The sequence below is a fragment of the Schistocerca nitens genome, chromosome 5 (genome assembly GCF_023898315.1).
Source record: "Schistocerca nitens isolate TAMUIC-IGC-003100 chromosome 5, iqSchNite1.1, whole genome shotgun sequence".
Taxonomy (NCBI): Eukaryota; Metazoa; Arthropoda; class Insecta; order Orthoptera; family Acrididae; genus Schistocerca; species Schistocerca nitens.
In genome coordinates, this window is record NC_064618.1 from 501,621,537 (window position 1) to 501,643,525 (window position 21,989).

The 21,989-nt window shown below is 43.5% G+C and overlaps 1 protein-coding gene across 2 annotated transcripts in view; it reads right to left on the reverse strand.

Annotated features, from left to right (window-relative positions):
* LOC126260176 (uncharacterized protein C1orf112-like) overlaps positions 1-21,989 on the reverse strand; it is a 153,305-nt gene that overhangs the window by 50,978 nt on the left and 80,338 nt on the right. For both annotated transcript variants that reach the window (XM_049957438.1, XM_049957437.1), the window contains exon 9: positions 21,466-21,643. In XM_049957438.1, the coding sequence (XP_049813395.1) occupies positions 21,466-21,643 (178 nt within the window). The remainder of the gene's footprint in view (positions 1-21,465; positions 21,644-21,989) is intronic.

The following is a 21,989-nucleotide window of genomic DNA, read 5'->3' on the forward strand; positions in this document are numbered from 1 at the left end:
CCCGTCTGGTTTCTGTTCAAATTGTAAATAACCTTTCACTCACTGTATTTTACCCAGGCTACCTTCAGAACTTGAAAGAGAGTATTCCAGTCAACATTTTAGAATGTTTTCTCTAAGTCTACAAATGCTATAAAAGTAAGTTTGTCTTTCCTTAGCTTATCTTCTAAGATAAGCCGTAGGGTCAGTACTGCTTTGCATGTTCCTACATTTCTCTGGAATCCAAACTGGTATTTCTCGAGCAAATGCTCTTGAATTAAGGAAGTTTCTTATGCCAATATTAAGTGTGGAATCCAGAAATATACTAAAGCTTTCTATGCATCACTCTCAAAGGGACTGCAAGATTACACTAAGTGCACACAGAAGCACTTATTCTGTCATTCTTTCTGCAGTCCATTTGAGAATGGAACAGAGAGCCGAAATATATGATACTACAGGAAATACCCTCTGCCATGCACTTCACAGTGTTCTGCAAAGTACAGATATATGTTTTGGTTCACCTCCTCTTCCTCAAAATCACCCTCTGCAAACCTTCCAGGAATTTCTGACTTCCAGCCTTGCATCTCAATCTTTCTTAAAAAACCTTAATTATACTCCCAACATCACTACTGCTGAAGCCCATGCTATCCGTGTTCTGAAGGCTGACCGATTTATCGTCATTCTTCCGGCGGACAAGGGTTCCACGACCGTGGTACTTGATCGTCGGGAGTATGTAGCTGAGGGACTGCGTTAGCTTTCAGATAACACCACATACTAAGTTTGCCAAGGTAATCCCATTCCCGATGTCCAGGCGGAGCTTCAAGGAATCCTCAGAACCTTAGGCCCCCTGCAAAACCTTTCACCTGACTCCATCAACCTCCTGGCCCCACCGACACCCCGCACCCCCACCTTCTACCTAAAATTCACAAACCCAATCATCTCGGCCGCCCCATTGTAGCCGGTTACCAAGCCCCCACAGAACATATCTCTGCCTACGTAGATCAACACCTTCAACCCATTACATGCAGTCTCCCATCCTTCATCAAAGACACCAACCACTTTCTCGAACGCCTGGAATCCTTACCCAATCTGTTACCCCCAGAAACCATCCTTGTAACCATTGATGCCACTTCCTTATACACAAATATTCCGCACGTCCAGCACCTCGCTGCGATGGAGCATTTCCTTTCACGCTGATCACCTGCCACCCTACCTAAAACCTCTTTCCTCATTACCTTAGCCAGCTTCATCCTGACCCACAACTTGTTCACTTTTGAAGGCCAGACATACCAACAATTAAAGGAACAGCCATGGGTACCAGGATGGCCCCCTCGTATGCCAACCTATTCATGGGTCGCCTAGAGGAAGCTTTCTTGGTTACCCAGGCCTGCAAACCCAAAGTTTGGTACAGATTTATTGATGACATCTTCATGATCTGGACTCACAGTGAAGAAGAAATCCAAAATTTCCTCTCCAACCTCAACTCCTTTGGTTCCATCAGATTCACCTGGTCCTACTCCAAATCCCACGCCACTTTCCTTGACGTTGACCTCCATCTGTCCAATGGCCAGCTTCAGACGTTCGTCCACATCAAACCCACCAACAAGTAACAGTATCTCCATTATGACAGCTGCCACCCATTCCACATCAAACGGTCCCTTCCCTACAGCCTGGGTCTTCGTGGCAAACGAATCTGCTACAGTCCGGAATCCCTGAACCATTACACCAACAACCTGACAACAGCTTTCGCATCCCGTAACTACCCTCCCGACCTGGTACAGAAGCAAATAACCAGAGCCACTTCCTCATCCCCTCAAACCCAGAACCTCCCACAGAAGAACCACAAAAGTGCCCCACTTGTGACAGGATACATTCCGGGACTGGACCAGACTCTGAATGTGGCTCTCCAGCAGGGATACGACTTCCTCAAATCCTGCCCTGAAATGAGATCCATCCTTCATGAAATCCTCCCCACTCCACCAAGAGTGTCTTTCCGCCGTCCACCTAACCTTCGTAACCTGTTAGTTCATCCCTATGAAATCTCCAAACCACCTTCCCTACCCTCTGGCTCCTATCCTAGTAACCGCCCCCGGTGTAAAACCTGTCCCATGCACCCTCCCACCACCACCTACTCCAGTCCTGTAACCTGGAAGGTGTACACGATCAAAGGCAGAGCCACGTGTGAAAACACCCACGTGATTTACCAACTGACCTGCCTACACTGTGATGCATTCTATGTGGGAATGACCAGCAACAAACTGTCCATTCGAATGAATGGACACAGGCAGACAGTGTTTGTTGGGTATGAGGATCACCCTGTGGCTAAACATGCCTTGGTGCACGGCCAGCATATTTTGGCACAGTGTTACACCGTCCGGGTTATCTGGATACTTCCCACCAACACCAACCTATCCGAACTCCGGAGATGGGAACTTGCTCTTCAATATATCCTCTCTTCCCGTTACCCACCAGGCCTCAATCTCCGCTAATTTCAAGTTGCCGCCACTCATACCTCACCTGTCATTCAACAACATCTTTGCCTCTGCACTTCCGCCTCGACTGACATCTCTGCCCAAACTCTTTGTCTTTAACTATGTCTGCTTGTGTCTGTATATGTGTGAATGGATGTGTGTGTGTGTGTGTGTGTGTGTGTGTGTGTGTGTGTGTGCGAGTGTATACCCGTCCTTTTTTACCCCTAAGGTAAGTCTTTCCGCTTCCCGGGATTGGAATGACTCCTTACCCTCTCCCTTAAAACCCACATCCTTTCGTCTTGCCCTCTCCTTCCCTCTTTCCTGATGAGGCAACAGTTTGTTGTGAAAGCTTGAATTTTGTGTGTATGTTTGTGTTTGTTTGTGTGTCTATCGACCTGCCTGCGCTTTCGTTTGGTAAGTCACATCATCTTTGTTTTTAGATATATTTTTCCCACGTGGAATGTTTCCCTCTATTATATTAATATCATTAATTTGAACCCAACAATTACGTTTGTTATTGTCACTGTTGCATTTCGAAATCTTTCCTGTCTCTTATTTTCTCTTTGTGTTTTTGCCAGTAGTTTCACTTTGTGTTCATCTTCTCCTTTTTACCGTAATCTGCTATACAATTTTATCCCACCTATATATACTCAACAATACGTAACCCTCTTCCAAATCATAACTGAAAAATTTTTTTTGCCGCTTTCAACACTACCGCTGCTATAAAATCCACAGTTTCTAGTTCACAAACATTTCCTTTCACCTTTTAAACAACCATTTCGGCTATTTCTAATAACTTTCGATTTATTTCCATTTCCGTTTTTCCCACATCACTGATAATTTTTAGCCGCTTCCCACACGTTTTAACGTCATTATTTCCTCGTCAGACAATTGTTAGCCTCATTTTCATAATCTGCCACCACAAAACCACTCCTTTTAATACATTACACGCAGTTTTTTCGAAATTTTCCCGAATTTCTCCGTCCTTTAACGTGTTTTGGCGGCAACACAACCACCTAACCTTTGTGCACATCGTTGTCTACCAACCCAAGTCCAACATAGACCAGCTGTATCCAACACCTTTTCGCCTTTTTCACACCAGATCTCCAGTTACTTTCCAGTTCACCTTTATCTCTCCCCATATATTTATATTTTTATTTTCATTTTCATTTCAGCCTCATGTTACACTTTCCACCTTCTAATACCATGTCACCCTCACAACACCCCCACAATGACCCCATTAAGTTTTATTTACATTCCCTCCGCAAACATGCCTTCGCTCTAGCCAGATTACGCTCCCATATTCTATTTTCTTAGGCTTGTCTAACATTTGGCATTACCCCCAAAGGCCTCACACTTAAAGTTCCCATCTCTAGCTGCAACCCTTCTTTCCATCAGTCCCTATACCAGTTCCGAACAGAACAATCCATTGCCCTCACCCACCTAATCCTTCACCTACACATCAACTCAGCCAATGAACACACCCGTCAACTCCTATCCTTAATAAGAGTCCTCAATCTTTCCTCTCCCACATCCACACCAGCTATTCAGAGCATCCTCCTACAGGCCAACCGCAAATTAGAACAGCATGCCACCCTTCACCTAAAAAAAACTATCCAATCTCCTGGTTTCCCACCTCCGGAAAGGCAGCTCGCTCACCCTTCACCTTTCCAGCAAACCTCAACCTCCTCTCATTGCACACAAACCCAGTCTCTCCCATCTACTCAATCTCCCACTTCCAGCTCCACTCCCTCCAAAACCTCAAAATTCCAATCAACACAATTTGGTACCACAACACCCTAATTCGGAGTTAACCTTTCCTAGAAACCTCTCTCCCAATCCGAAACCTCTGTCATTTCCAAAGGCCTCACCTTCAGCCACACTCCCAGATTCAACCAAACAGCCCTCGTCAAAGATTTACTGTCCTACACTCGTACTCTCTGCTGGAAGTATCACTTTGCCACGAAGAAAAATGATCCTAATCCTACCCCTAATGATCCAACTCCCCAAGACACTATCCAAATTGAACCCTGCCTGGAACAGTTCCGTCCTCCATCACAGCGGGACCCACCTCCTCTTCCTCAAAATCACCCTCTCCAAACCTTCCAGGAATTTCTGACTTCCAGCCTTGCCTCTCAATCCTTCTTAAAAAACCTTAATCCTACTCCCAACATCACCACTGCTGAAGCCCAGGCTATCTGTGATATGAAGGCTGACCGGTCCATCGTCATCTTTCCGGCGGACACGGGTTCCACGACCGTGGTACTTGATCATCGGGAGTATGTGGCTGAGGGACTGCGTCAGCTTTCAGACAACACCACATACTAAGTTTGCCAAGGTAATCCCATTCCTGATGTCCAGGCGGAGCTTCAAGGAATCCTCAGAACCTTAGGCCCCCTACAAAACCTTTCACCTGACTCCATCAACCTCCTTACCCCACCGACACCCCGCATCCCTACCTTCTACCTTCTTCCTAAAATTCACAAACCCAATCATCCCGGCCGCCCCATTGTAGCTGGTTACCAAGCCCCCACAGAACGTATCTCTGCCTACGTAGATCAACACCTTCAACCCATTACATGCAGTCTCCCATCCTTCATCAAAGACACCAACCACTTTCTCGAACGCCTGGAATCCTTACCCAATCCGTTACCCCCAGAAACCATCCTTGTAACCATTGATGCCACATCCTTATACACAAATATCCCGCACGTCCAGGGCCTCGCTGCGATGGAGCACTTCCTTTCATGCCGATCACCTGCCACCCTACCTAAAACCTCTTCCTCATTACCTTAACCAGCTTCATCCTGACTACTTCACTTTTGAAGACCAGACATACCAACAATTAAAGGGAACAGCCATGGGTACCAGGATGGCCCCTTCGTACGCCAACCTATTCATGGGTCGATTAGAGGAAGCCTTCTTGGTTACCCAGGTCTGCCAACCCAAAATTTGGTACAGATTTATTGATGACATCTTCATGATCTGGACTCACAGTGAAGAAGAACTCCAGAATTTCCTCTCCAACCTCAACTCCTTTGGTTCCATCAGATTCACCTGGTCCTACTCCAAATCCCATGCCACTTTCCTTGATGTTGACCTCCACCTGTCCAATGGCCAGCTTCAGACGTCTGTCCACATCAAACCCACCAACGAGCAACAGTACCTCCATTACGACAGCTGCCACCCATTCCACACTAAACGTTCCCTTCCCTACAGCCTAGGTCTTCGTGGCAAACGAATCTGCTACAGTCCGGAATCCCTGAACCATTACACCAACAACCTGACAACAGCTTTCGCATCCCGCAACTACCCTCCCGACCTGGTACAGAAGCAAATAACCAGAGCCACTTCCTCATCCTCTCAAACCCTGAACCTCCCACAGAAGAACCACAAAAGTGCCCCACTTGTGACAGGATACTTTCCGGGACTGGATCAGACTCTGAATGTGGCTCTCCAGCGGGGATACGACTTCCTCAAATCCTGACTTGAAATGAGATCCATCCTTCATGAAATCCTCCCCACTCCACCAAGAGTGTCTTTCCGTCGTCCACCTAACCTTCGTAACCTGTTAGTTCATCCCTATGAAATCCCCAAACCAAATTCCCTACCCTCTGGCTCCTATCCTTGTAACTGCCCCAGGTGTAAAACCTGTCCCATGCACCCTCCCACCACCACCTACTCCAGTCCTGTAACCCGGAAGGTGTACACGATCAAAGGCAGAGCCAAGTGTGAAAGCACCCACGTGATTTACCAACTGACCTGCCTACACTGTGATGCATTCTATATGGGAATGACCAGCAACAAACTGTCCATTTGCATGAATGGACACAGGCAGACAGTGTTTGTTGGTAATGAGGATCACCCTGTGGCTAAACATGCCTTGGTGCATGGCCAGCACATCTTGGCACAGTGTTACACCGTCCGGGTTATCTGGATACTTCCCACCAACACCAACCTATCCGAACTCCGGAGATGGGAACTTGCTCTTCAATATATCCTCTCTTCCCGTTACCCACCAGGCCTCAATCTCCGCTAATTTCAAGTTGCCGCCACTCATACCTCACCTGTCATTCAACAACATCTTTGCCTCTGCACTTCCACCTCGACTGACATCTCTGCCCAAACTCTTTGCCTTTACAAATGTCTGCTTGTGTCCAAGTCACATCATCTGTGTATATATATAGGGAAACATTCCACGTGGATTGTAAAAAACAAAGATGATGTGACTTAATGAACGAAAGTGCTGGCAGGTCGATAGACACACAAACAAACACAAACATACACACAAAATTCAAGCTTTCGCAACAAACGGTTGCTTCATCAGGAAAGAGGGAAGGAGAGGGAAAGACGAAAGGATGTGGGTTTTAAGGGAGAGGGTAAGGAGTCATTCCAATCCCGGGAGCGGAAAGACTTACCTTGGGGGGGAAAAGGGACAGGTATACACTCGCGCGTGCACTTACACACACACACACACACACACACACACACACACACACACACACACACACACATCCATCTGCACATATACAGACACAAGCAGACATAAGTAAAGGCCATACATATACATGGTCTGTATATGTGCAGATGGATATGTGTGTGTGTGTGTGTGTGTGTGTGTGTGAGTGCGTGTGTGTGTGCGCGCGCGCGCTTCGAGTGTGTACCTGTCCCTTTTTCCCCCTAAAGTAAGTCTTTCCGCTCCCGGGATTGGAATGACTCCTTACCCTCTCCCTTAAAACCCACATCCTTTCGTCTTTCCCTCTCCTTCCCTCTTTCCTGATGAAGCAACCGTGGGTTGCAAAAGCTTGAATTTTGTGTGTGTGTTTGTATTTGTTTGTGTCTCTATCAACATACCAAGGCTTTCGTTTGGTAAGTTACATCATCTTTGTTTTTACACACACACACACACACACACACACACACACACACACACACACACTGCTGTCAGTGATTTAAAACTGTAGAAATTATTTTGCAAATCGCAACTCATTAATGAGCTAGAGATTTTTTTTAAATTTTACTTACAGGGATACAATTTTCGGAACAAACTGTGACCAGTTATTTTTGAAATACCTGTTTTTTTCCATAAATTAGTTTTCGATCTTTTTCAGGCACATTCTTTTCAGGTGTAAGATGCAGAAAAATACATATTTATTTTTGTAGCATTTTGCTGGGTATTGACTCTGTGATAAGGAGATTGAAGACACTTTCATGGATCGATATGAGTGATGGATAGTCATATGGCTAATTTTGTCAAAAAATGAAATTCTTTAGTTATTGCAGCAGCGTGTGCAGTATTATTGTTAGTATCTACAGCTTCCATTTTCATTGTCCATTGACCACAGCTCCTATTTTCATTGTCCACTGACCACAGAATTATTTGCCATTTTTGTCACCACTTTTTCTGTGAAAATTCAGAACAGCTAATCATCTAACACCTCCTCTCCCTCCCCTCGCCCCCCCCCCCCTTTTATTAAACTTCACTTGTATCTATATTATCAGTCAATAACCTAGCAAAGAATAATCCTTTTGCTCTGTAGTTAAGGAACTATGTATGACATCTATAGTTAAAAAAACATTGACATATAAGGACAGCTACGCTCTTAATGGGAAAAATCGAAACAATATTCAAGTTCATTACTTTAATTCTGTCCAGTATATGTAATAGTTTTTAAGTTTTTTTAATTCATTTATTTTTTTCCAAGAACATTACTGTTTTCATGAACTGACAGAAGTAATTTGTTACAGAGCATACTACCCACATTTATTACCCCATCTAGATTCCTGGGCACTCTAATACTCATGTTCATGTTCATAATGACTGTAATAAACTGTGTTAACCACAAACCAATAATTCAAGATCATTTTAATATAAAGAGAGATGAAGTAGTAATTCACATTAAAATTTTGTTTGGAAAAAGGCTGCAATTTTCACAAAAATTTACTGTGATGTTATATTGCAACCTACATACTAATACAAATCTAGAACAATGCATTTGTCCAAACAATGTAGACAAAAACCAAAGAACTATTTCCAAGCAAAAGTTATCTTTGAGGAAGATCACAGCAGTATGCATTAATTGTACAGTACATGCTGGGGCCTGGCTGATTTATAGTGAACAGTGATTAATTTTGTGGGCACCAGGCAACAAAAATTAAAGCTGCAAGATGGATATTAACAAGAATGTGCAGCAACCAAAGAAATGAATTTTTCACCACAACTTACCATATAACCATCACTCAAGACGGTATATTAAAGCGTTTCCTATTTTTTTTATCATAGAGCCAGTACCCAGCATCATGCTACAAAAACAAATATGTAACTTCTGCATGCCCCAGATGGAAAAGAGCCTGAAAAGGATTGAAAACTAGTTTACTGAAATAAACAAATATTTCAATAGTGACTGGCTGCTGTTATCTGCATTTACATTCGTATATTTAACATTATTTATATTTTCCATCCCACAAGAAGCAGTGCAAAGTTGGATTATAATACTAAAACCATATCAGAAATATTTCAACTGCTAAACACGAGATCAGAAGGAATCAAATACATGGGTGCACAAGAATTCAGTTACCTGCCTAAATGAATTAAATGTTCTATAGGTAACACAGTAAAGTTTATGAATGAATTTAAGAATTTTTTGTTAGTTCCAAATTCACATTCCGACATTCCATCATTTTCAAAGGCTTCAAAATAAAATATGAAACTGGTATCAAAAGATATGAAAATATGTTATGTTTCACCATCGACTAGAGATACAGTGAGTAGAATGTGTTACTTTTGTTTTTAGTTTACCAATGCTATATCAATCATAAAAAATTGTTCAGTAGGGACACTGTACCTCGCCAACATTCTTAACCACAAGGCAAGTGCAAACTGCTGCCAAGGAACAAATTAGAAACCAGGTGGACTAAACCACTAGGCGGCGCTGGATATGTGCATAGCTGCATTTCTTTTCCATCATTACATCGTATACAAATGTCATTAGTAGACAGTTCATGGAAACCACTTTAAATTGTTTCACAAAAGGTGTTTTTTTCTTTACAAAACAATGCATAACAGTTTTTTGGAACGATTGAAAGTACCGGTAATACAGTGGTAGATGCCGCTGGGCAGCACTAGGGTACTTAAGGCAAATTGTTTGTTAACAAAAATAATTTTTTTGACAACTTACAACATATAAATTAATAGCCTCAATACAAGTTCATAAGTGCCTTTGTACACTGAAGAGCCAAAGAAACTGGTACACCTGCCTAATATTGTGTAGGGCCCTCATGAGCAAGCAGAAGTGCCACAACACAACGTGGCCTGGACTTGACTAATGTCTGAATTTGTACTGACGGGAACAGACACCATGAATCCTGCAGGGCTGTCCACAAATGCATAAGAGTACGAGGAGGTGCAGATCTCTTCTGAACAGCACATTGCAAGGCATCCCAGATATGCTCAATAATGTTCATGCCTGGGAAGTTTGGTGGCCAGCAGAAGTGTTTAAACTCAGAAGTGTGTTCCTGGAGCCATTCTGTAGCAATTCTGGATGTGTGGGGTGTTGCATTGTTCTGCTGGAATTGCCCAAGTCCGTCGGAATGCACAATGGACATGATTGGATGAAGATGATCAGACAGGATGCCTATGTACATGTCACCTGTCAGAGCCGTATCTAGATGTATCAGGGTTACATATCACTCCAACTGCACAGGCCTCACATAATTACAGATCCTCCACCAGCTTGAACAGTCCCCTGCTGACATGCATGGTGTATAGATTCATGAGGTTGTCTCCATACCCATACACCTCCATCTGCTTGATGTAATTTAAAATGAGACTCATCTGACCAGGCAACAAGTTTCCAGTCATCAACAGTCCAATATCGGTGTTGACAGGACCAGGCAAGGCATAAAGCCTATACTGATGAAGTTTCGCTGAATGGTTCGCATGCTGACAATTGTTGATGGCGCAGCACTGAAATCTGCAGCAATTTGTGGAAGGATTGCACTCCTGTCACGCTGAACGATTCTCTTTAGTCGTCGATGGTACCGTCCTTCCAGAATATTTTTCCAGTCGTAGCAATGTTGGAGATTTGATGTTTCAATGGAATCCTGATATTCACGGGCACACGTGAAATGGTCGTACAGGAAAATCCCCACTTCATCACTACCTTGGAGATGCTGTGTCCCATCGCTCGTGCGCTGACTATCAGACCACGTTCAAACTCACTTAAATCTTGATAACGATTGTAGCAGCAGTAACTGATCTAACAACTGCACCAGACACTTGTTATCTTATATATCCGTTGCTGACTGCAGCACCGTATTCTGCCTGTTTACATATCTCTGTATTTGAATATGGATACCTATACCAGTTTCTCTTGTGTTTCAGTGTGTGATAATTTACAAAATACAAAAATATCATTTGAGGCATCTAACACTTATTTTTGAAGAACAGGAGGTGCTCGTACATTGCCATTTCCATAATGGGAGCAAATGCATAAGAGCCATACAGGAATTTCAAACAATTTGTGAACAACATATATCACTGGAACACCATATATCACTGTTATCAGTAGTATATGGTAACCATCCCAGATTGTCTTATCTAATTAAAACTCCTTGACCCCCCAAACACCAGTTCAGCTAAAACACCATCCAGAATTACAGTCATGTAAAACAAGTGCAATATTACTACTCATGCTACATTGGCAGTTGTGCCACCTTACATAACTTGTTCCCATTTACTTATATCAATTTACAATTTTTCCTAGGAATCCAAGACAGCTCTTACAGAAAAAAGGTATAACTATGTAATAAAGCATAAGCCATAACTGTACCTATGATATGAAACTTCCTGGCAGATTAAAACTGTGTGCTGGACAGAGATTCGAACTCAGAACCTTTGCCTTTTGCAGGCAAGTGCTCTACATCTGAGCTACCCAAGCACGACTCACACCCCATCCTCACAGCTTTACTTCTGCCAGTATCTTTTCTTTCAGACATATCCGAAAGAACAGACATCATTTTGATCCAGCAGCAATTATGAATTAAGACACAGAGGAATTACAGACAGTGGCTGCAAGTGGGCATTGATTGCGATCAATGGGGAAAGTTGAAAAATTTGTGCCAGACTAGGATTTGAACCCGTGTCTCCTGCTTACTAGATAGGTGCTCTGACTACTGAGCCATCCGGACACAGTGATCACTGCAACTGCACAGGCTAATCTAGCACACCTTCCCATTGATTTCAATCAATGCCTGCTCACAGCCAATGTCTGTAATTTCTTTGTGTCTTAATTCCTAATAGCTGCAGAATTAAAAGGGACAAACTCTTACAGGAATTAGCGAAATGCCACGAGTAATGAGGATAATGGGCAAGGGACACTACATTAGTAGTGCATCAATAAGTTGAGAAGTTGGGCCTTCGATGGCTCACCTGGAGATGACTGACAGGCACCCAGTCGAAACATTGTGCAATGAATTCAACATCAACTGACAGCAAGCCAAATTTTATTTGAACATGAAATACATTTTTGGCCTACTGTGCAGCAGGCCAACATGAATACGCTGTCCCAGCTTCCAATGGAGTCAGATCTTACTTTTGATCAGGATGAGCTCCTTTGTTTTCACTTAGACGTTGAGGCGTGACATGCAATGGAAGGGTTTCGTAGTTAAGGCTCCTGGATCACAGCTGCTATTACTGCCGATCTGGTTTTGCACCAAGATGTTCAACTCATTCGATATGGTTGGCCAGATCGGCATTCGGTCTGGGCTTCTGATCCTCTACGTAACTATTTCACCCTCTGTCACCACCTTTCAGAGTTCGATGCAGTTGTTCTCTTAGCTATGAATGAGTTTTCGGCCTGGCTTGTGATACTGACTACCCTGCCACAAAGCTCCTACATCTAGGGCATTGGGGGTCTCTTGTACCAAGTCACTGGCCCTTCAACACGTGTTTTTGGCCAGCATCAATGGTGAAACCATGCATCTTGTCACGGTCTGCTCACAGGGTACTATACAAAAGGTGGTGCTACAGGCAATGCTCTCTCCATGGCCCTCACCGCAGTGCCTGTGTGAATGTGTCCATGTTGATTTTACAGGACTCTTTCTAAATTCTTACCAGTTGTTGGTTATTGATGCTTTCCCTAAATTTCCATATGTTATCCACTGTCCTGCCAAATCAGCCATGGCTACAGTTCAAGACCTCTTAAAAAAAACTTTCTGTTGTAGAATTGCCTTATATGCCTGTGACAGATAACAGTTCACAGTTTGTGTCTCAACCCGTCTGTGATTTCTGCACCCTTCAAGGAATTTGCCACAAGACTGCTCCTACTTTCTACCTCCCAATCCAATGGCTCATCTGCATGTTCATGGTTGAAACGAAAAAAGTACTTTGTAGACTATTCCATAGACGATGCCTTAACATGCTTCTTGAGTTTCTACAGGTTTAAACCGGGAGCACAGTCAGGCTGAGGTACTCCACGGTTGCCAGCCATGTACCCTCATGCAACTGCTAATGCCGCCCCACCAATGTCAGTCAGCATGGGCCACATCGCTGTTCACTCCTGGCTCCATGGTCTGGGATTGAGGGTTCAGCTGCAGGCGCAAGTGGATTCCGGCTATGGTCCACAGCTGCTGGGCCACCTCCTCTGTATGATGCACACCAGTGAGAGGCTGGTGGCTTGCCACCATGCTCAGCTGGGTCTTCATACTATGGTGTGGGCCGTGAGTCCACAGCTGCTGCATTCGCATCCCCCGTCAGTGCCTGTCCTGGCCTTACGGGGTGTTCCTGCTGTGTGGGCAGACTCACCTTCCTTGCGGATGTTGCCACCTTCTGCCTCTCCTCTGGTATCTGGTGCCCCAACGTGTGTTGCTGGCACTTCCCTTCTGCCTCTCCTCTGGAGTCTGACACCCCAGTGCACATTGCTGGCCCTTCCTGCGATGCTTCACCACCACCTGCGCTTACACCACCATCTGGGCCGCCAGTGTCAGGTCCTTCAACACCGGCATCCCCAGCTCTCGTCCGAGTGGCCAGTGCCTTCACCTTCAGTGTAATCCTACAATGTTGAGGAGGCAGATGTGTCCTTGGACGTGCGACCTCTGCCGCTACTCTCCAATTCCAGGATTGAATCTCTTTCTGCTGTCACTGTCATCATCTGTGGCATCTGCCACAGAGGAGCGCCATTTCCCCAAGATGGTACCAGTACTACAATTCTGTGCTCAACACCTCGATACATGCTGCAGCACCAGCCTGCCAGTTCACTACACTTCAAATAGCCTACCAATGACAGCTGTAAACAGGTGGCCACCAGCAAAGGCCGCCTGCAGTGGGTCATAAGACCAGTGCGCACGGCACGACATCCGCTGCACTGCTTACTGGAGCCTTTCTCTATAAAGAGACGGCACAGCCACGCCACTTCTCAAATTGTGTTCTACTGCTTACTGTACTGTTTCTATGTTTGTCATTTAGCTGCATGTGGGTAAATAAACTTTTGTTTTTAGTGGCCACACTATTGGTTGTGTCTAGCATTATGACACAAAAACTGTCTAATCTGGGGCACATCCACAGCCAAGAAAAAGCTTCATGTTTTGGTTTCAGATTAGTGACGTGTTAATCCAGAGAAAGAGAGAGAGAGAGAGAGAGAGAGAGAGAGAGAGATTAAATATAGATTTCTGAATGTGATTCCCAATATTTTTTTTTCACAGACATCATAATGTAAACTTAGTGTGGAATGGCTCTTTAGTACTTGTTTTAATACCTGAAACTCAATTGTGCATCATTGCCAATCATGAAAGCAGAAAAGCCAATATTCACCAAGAGTGAAAACGTAAGTTCTGTGGAACAAACAATATGCTGAAATGAACATTGCTGCTATGTGAACTGAGCTCTATACAGTGCTGCAAAAGGCACGGGGAACCTGCTCTTATAAATAGTTTTAGAGCCACAGAAATTGTTCAGTATATTCTAGGAAAGTTCAGGAAGTCCCTTAATAAACTGATCTTCTTGTATGACTGTTAAATTCACCACAACGGGCCGTGCCAACATCTGCGCTCCTGGAGCCTGCTCATGCTCTGAAATCACAGCCAAGTCTGCCGATCGCTCCGGCTTCCCCCCACCACTGAGGTTTTCCAAACAGGTGTGTGACTGAGAAAGCTATATGCTAAAGGCAACACACACGGGAAACTTAGGAAGACGTGTTTGCAACACAGTGCGACTACTTCTAGGAGGTGAATATTGCAGTGTTCTTTTATAAGGAGGATTTTATCACCAGAGTTTATTTTCAACTTTTTTCTTCCAAGACAATAACTTTATTACTTAATTAATTAAGTACAGTCAATAGTACTAATACAGTGAGCAGAACTACAAAGCTATACATACAGGGAGTTAAACTTTGTTGTTTATAAATTTAGAAAAACTTCAATTTAGAATATGTATTATAAATGGATCTATAGTTGGTGACACGTGACACAGTCAGACATGTGGAGTTATACAGTCTAAAATCTGTTAAACACAAGTGTTGGGACAACTTAGTCAATTCACAGGAGTGGGGGAGGAAGGTGGTTCGGATTCGTGTGCTGAAGCAAACATTGAAACAACTTTAGTAGCTTGTCTACTCAGTGTGAGGATACTGCTCTTGTAGTAACATTTTACAAAATTCTTGTAGATCCCTGGACTGGACAAACGGAGAACACTCTTACAAACACATTGAAATCAGTGTTCAGCTGTGCAAAGTCCAAAATGTTACAATTACTGAAATGAAGTCAGTCATGTCCACAAATGACTGCTCTGAGTTCCGGAAAATGTTCCATGTCATACACTAGAAGCTGATTTTTCCATAAGATTAATTTTTCTTTGATAGCATCTGTTACCAAATGATAATCCCCTTGCATTAAGAGACTTACTGAACTCAATTTTTTTCTTAATTGCTGCTTTCAGTTCAGCTAGCATTCATATATTGTCTATGTGGCTAGTGTTGTAATGCCATCTCAAGGACTGCTTTTGCAGCTCATAATAGTATGATGGCATATTAAGCACTTTGCATGGGCTTCAAACTACAGAAAAGTAAAGCAATTCCCATTTTGCACTGAATAATGTGGTTTCTCAACTTTTTCTTTTTTCAGATAAGTGCACAGAAGCCACGGAATTCCTAATGCAGAACATGAACCTAATTTAGCACAAGTACTACCACAAGCAAAATGCTTTGCATGTTACAAGGTGATTGTTACGCTTTAGCGGAGTTGGCCTGCAGCCTTCATTTTCCTTTCCCTCCTCTCCCCTCAGCCCCACTCACTACTGTGGTCAGAGCACTAGACAAGAGCATGCTTGGAATGCTCACAGGTGGTGCTTGGCCAGGCTTGCACTACAATAAAGTAATATATTCTGAGCTTATTTTGCAGATGTGCATCTGTGGTAGCTTGCTGCTTTTACTTCATTGTGGAATTTCTTAGTATCACTAATGGATGTATACATTATTAACAACATCAAAAATATAAATCTTATATAAAATCTGACTTCCGTACATCTTCAATGGAATAATGTGTGTAACCCACAAGAGTACTACCTAGGCACTGGGCAATGTCTGTGACAGCAGCTACTAGGAGACACAATGGTCCAGCGACAGAGCACAATGACTGCACAAGCACATTCAGTGCCACCTGCCACATGTGTCTATGTAGGCAATCGCTGCCCAGCACGCAATTCACTTTGTTATGGAACTGTTTGTAATTGTTTTGTCATGTGGCACTCTGAAAATTATACTTGTTGTTAAACCTTGTCTTTGTGATCAGAAAATACAGACCTCTGTACACTTGCTCCTGCAGTAATAGTGTTTTTTATGTTATGCGTCAGAACATATCTGTCAACAATCTTCGGCATTTTGTATTTGCAACCATGGACCCTTTGCTCCAGGCTGCTTTATCGGGTGTGTTGATGATAGTCGTGCTCCAACAGTTTTTGAAATAGCAGTTAGAACGACAGAAACATCTGGAAGGCTTGGATTTAGAGCGACAGAACTGTCAGGAAGTCTGGTTGTCTGCATTGTTCTCCTGGCAGTCGGCTGTGACTAGACAACCGTTCCCGCCTTTCGAAAAGACAATGGAAGAGTGGGCGGTGTGGTGTCACTGCCAGACACCACACTTGCTAGGTGGTAGCTTAAATCGGCCGCGGTCCATTAGTACATGTCGGACCCGCGTGTCGCCACTGTGTGATCGCAGACCGAGCGCCACCACACGGCAGGTCTCGAGAGACGTACGAGAACTCGCCCCAGTTGTACGACGACGTTGCTAGCGACTATACTGACGAAGCCTTTGCTCTCATTTGCCGAGAGACAGTTAGAATAGCCTTCAGCTAAGTTAATGGCTACGACTTAGCAAGGCGCCAATTGTCACAGTGCATGTATCTTACGAGTCTCATTTGTATAGTCAAGAGAGATGTATCACAAGGATTGATTAAAAGTTAAGTATATTCCAAAGCTACGTATTTTCTTTATAGCAGTCATAACTTATCCTGTTCCAGACTTGACGCCAGTTGGCGTGTGTGTACGCGTGCCTTTCGGCTTCCTTCTCAGTGTGGCATGACTAGCTTGTTACGCCACAACAGGCGGCATATAAGAAGCACCTCTGGCAGCATTTTGGCACATTCCAAGTAATGGATTCAGCTGTGGTCAAATCACTTCTCCTGTCATGGATCTCACTCAGTACATACCAGCTTTTGTGCAAACTGGTCAGTCTCATGGAATCAGTATACCTGAGCTATGATGAAATTTGTGCTTTGTTAACCATCTATTTGCAATGCCAGTGCCACACCATTGCCACCAATGTGGAGTTTTATCAGTGTCATAAACAACCTAACCAATCATACCCTGGGAGGTTGAAATGCAGGGACTCAGAAAGAAATGGAATTTTGTGTCTCCTGTACATAAGGAATCATATGCCTTAGCCTGCTGATACGGGATGCAGTTATTATGGTGACCCGTGTGGCTGCGGTAATGGTGACAGATTACATCTTACAACAGGTGCAACGGTACATTTAACAGGGCTGGCCAGATGGTATTCCTGGTTGGGACTTGTTGCGCAATTATTTTCACCTTCGCCACCAGCACATCATGGTGAATGGTGTTATCCACCTCGCTACTGATCAGGGCCTCCCTGGATGGTCCCAATGAAACCTTCGCACCCGACAATACTATGCCTTCTGCACAAAGGTCACTAGGGAGTCTCCCGCATTAAACTGCTTGCCCAGTGCCATATATACTTGCCGGCGGATATATACCGACAGGTCGAGCATCTTGTTTGCAGCTTTTCTCAATGCAAACAACAGGCGGCATCCTGCCAGATGTTCTCTTTTTGGTTGATGACCTCCCACCAGTAGGAGTGGGTTCACGGCGACTTCGTAGGACCCTTCTTGGATATGACATGGCTGACTGTTATTGACATATACACAAACTTTCTGTACATGGTCAACTGTCGGTACAGGAGTGCAGAAGCAACAGTCACTGCAATTGGTAGATTTTTCGCTATTGTATGTCTTCTTCTAATGCTTTTGCTGGGTGCCTGCATGTGGATGTAGGAGTTTAGATGCCAGGACAGGTGGATTTCAGCAGTCGTAAGGCAGCAGTGGGGCCACTGTGTGCACATCCTGGTCACTGGGGACAGGACAGTGATGCGTCATCAAAATCAGCTGTGCCTGCAGTAGGCGACTCACCAGCTGACCCTGTAGAAGTTAGCCACTGTGATGTCGCTGCTGACCCTTATTTCTTCTCCATCGCACCCTCTGCTCTCTCTCTTCCTGCTCTCAAGCTCTTCCTGCCTTCAGGCTCTCCGCCCTGTGTGACGCCCGTGGTCTGCTCTCATTTTCCTCTGTTTGTAGGTTGCATGAGATGGACCAGATGTCAGAAGACGACCTTGCTGCTGTACCAGCCCCACAGGTGCCACTACTGTTTCCTTCTGTGCCAGGAGCCAACATAGACATGGTGTGGCCACCTTTATCTGCATCAGAGACACAGCATTGCTGACTGTGCTGCCAGGAGGGGATCTTCTAGCTATACACTCCCGTCTGTGAACAATCTGGAGTTGGTGAAGCTGGACACCCCCAATGATGTCAGCCTGCTTCGATGCACTACAGTGTTGTCTGGCTGGGCAGGGGTCAATACGTCGTGACACAGCTCATCACTCCTCCATGGACATAGGAGTGTGGTATCCCACCAAACTACTATGTAAGAATTGGGCACCAGTCAACGTCTCTGTAAGTGGCCACTAGGAGAAGAAATGGTGGCTGAGTATCAGTGCAGGACGACTGTGCAGGTGAATTCAGTGCCAACTGCCACACACATCTATATAAGCATTCACCATGCAATGCTCCCTCTCATTCAGCTTTGGCTCCATGTGCAATTCACTTAATTATTTAACTGTTTGTAACTGTCTTGTCATATGGCACACTGAACATTGTGCTTGTTGAACCTTGTACTTGTGACTGGAAAATACAATTGCTCTATCAGTGTCGGTGTGTTTTTATGTTATGCTTTATACCATGATCATTGTAAGTAAGTGTTGTAAACTGTTTTTCTGCTTGGCACTGAGTGGTTACAATAGCTTAAGAATTATCATATGGGCCTCAACATATTTTACATATACAAATTTTGTGACAATTTTGTTATTACCTTTTAACTTAAAATATGTTTATGTTTTTGTTATGTATTCCAAATCCATAAGAACCATTTTACTTTGGATCTGTGGAAAGATAAGTAGCCTTTTCTTGTAAATATGTATTATGTATTCTTGTTTTATGAGATGTTTTACATACTTGAAGATATCCTCACTGTGATGCTATGGAATACAAAGTACACCTCATCTAATCTAACAATTCTCGTGAAGTGGTTTTGTAACCATTTTCAATTTTGAAATGGCTGATACCTTAATAAGTAAAGATTTAATAATTTTGAAATACCACACTCAATGAACAAATATAATAAAATTGTTAAACTATTGATAGTAATATTGTATATCACAGATCAGTAGGCTTACAGGAGAAAAATGCATCAGTTATTTATGAGCAAATAGAGAATTAATTAACAAAGAGCAGCCAACTTCAACTCGGCCTAGACTGTAATACTAGGGTTGCCCAGAAAGTAATGTAACACATTTTTTCTTCTTCAACAATTCTACATTGACCATAATGAGAATTACACATACGCAAGGATGGCATTCTCTCTACATCCCTATTTTTCTATGTAATCTCCATCCTGTTCTATGGCCTACCTCCATATGGCCTACCATATGTGAAAAAAGGACATGTGTGCCCTGTCGGTACCAATCTTTGTCCTGGTGGTGGAGCCAGTGCTTCACTGTGTGAACTTCCTTTGCTGATTACCAGATGCAGTGCCAACTGCCGAGTCATAATGTGTCTGTCCTCACGAATGACATTAATAGCTCATTGCAACATGTCAGGTGTGACAGCCATGGATAGTCTCCCCAACCGCTGCGCTTGTAATGTACATCACCTACAGACGCCATTTTGAAACTGTTCTGCAGCTACGCTATCTGATGGAAGTGGTGCAAACTTGGCACGCTTACTCAGGAGACTTCAAATAATACATATGTAATGTTTCACATTTGTAGCATTGTTTTTGGCTGAGAAAAAAAAGTTGTGCATTTCTTTCTGGGCAACCCTCACATTTGACCACAAGATGCCATATACATCTGATCGGCCTCATATAGATGGCTAAATGGTGAAGCTGTGCAATGGTTTCTGTACATCATATTTCTGCTGTCATTGGCCTATTCCACCACAGAGATTTGCTGAACTATCATCTTATGACCATATGGTCCACTCTGAAAGCCTCTTGCATCAGTATTGATAGGAGCTGGTATTTAGAGCTATGTAGTACATTAAGTCAGTGATAGGTAACTGCTTGGACTATTGTGAAGCACTCACGACCTGAATGCCTACACTGCTAAACATATTAACAGGAGGTGACACTTTTCCATTTCGCTGTATTAATTTTATTCGTTCACAACTAGTTTCATATAAGGGGCATTTAAAAACAAACAATCCAGAGTCTGGAATGCGTAAACTGGCAACAGAGGAGAGTAATATCGTGGCTTGTGTAATGAGGTGTGGTTCCAACCAGAGCGAGGAAGTTCACAGCCCGTTGCTAGAGGGCACGCGTGCACGTCATGTGACTATACAGAGCTAGCAGCAGCATGCATCAATCGTTCAACACTGCCAGTTTTGACATTCTTCTTTGACCGAGATGGCCCACTTCTGATTCACTTCCTGCAGTAAGGGACAACAGTGAATGGCCAGTGTTACTCGCAAACTTGACCACTTGACCAACCTTCACCAAGCGATCAAATCAAAATGACCACGCAATCTCACCCATGGGGTCATTCTGCTCCACAACAACGCAAAGCCTCATATGGCCAACACATTCGCAGCACTCCTGCAGAAATTCAAATAGGAGGTTCTTGGCCACCCTCCATACAGTCCAGACCTCTCCCCCCTGTCATTACACCAGTTTTGATCCCCTTAAAAAGGCTCTGAGGGGCAAATGATTCACCTTAGATGACAAAGTCCAGCAGTACCTGCAGAACTGGTTAACATTGCAGCCCCGGGAATTTTATGAGACAGCCATTCACCGCCTTATGTCACAATGGGACAAGTGTCTCAACAGCCAGGGTCAATACTTCTAACATAAGGTACTGGTTTCTGTAATTATGACTCTGGCTCATTTCTTTTTGAACACCCATTATATTACCAGCAATGTGTCAATCTGCATGCACCCTTGTCCTTGGTTTGTTTTGTGCGGAGAACTCTTTTTAACAATATCCATATTTTGTGTTTGAACACTGTTAATTAAATATTCCATGAAAAATTAATTTTACTTAAAGCTCTAGCATATAAATAAAAACATTTACATAGAAGTGTTAATTTTCAAGTCTGACATGAAGCTCTTTGAGCAAATATGGGTAACTTAGTAATATGTAGAATACACTGTTTGTAGCTTGTTTCACGCAGAATACTTACATGTGTCCAATTTGCTAAAAATGACACGGAGTAGATTGTTACCACTATCCTCACTTAGCCATAATGTCCTTGCACTATGTTCACAATGAGTGAGCTTCTTCATTATTCCGACTGACAAGCCAATAAAGCCAGGTAAATCTTCATCTTCACGTACTGTCTCAATTTGCTGAAAGAATTCCTGTGAAAGAAACAAACCTCTTTGGTCTCTTTTAAAAGTGTAATACCTATCTATATTCAGTGTAATATATACAAGGAATAAAATAAATTGCAGTTGTTAACTATAAACAGATCCCTGGATAAAACAGCAGTATATGGAAATAAATTATTTATTGCAGTTTGCTTTAGATACACATCTACACAGAAGGTTCAAATATCCATCTTGTAGACTGAATACAATAGCCCTGGTGAACTCTGCAGCCCATAGGTAAGCCTGTAAAAAAAGGGGGGGGGGGGGAGGAGGAGAAGTTTAAAATAAGTAGCAGAATATAACTAGCTCCAGTGCGATCAATGATTCTGTAAGCAGA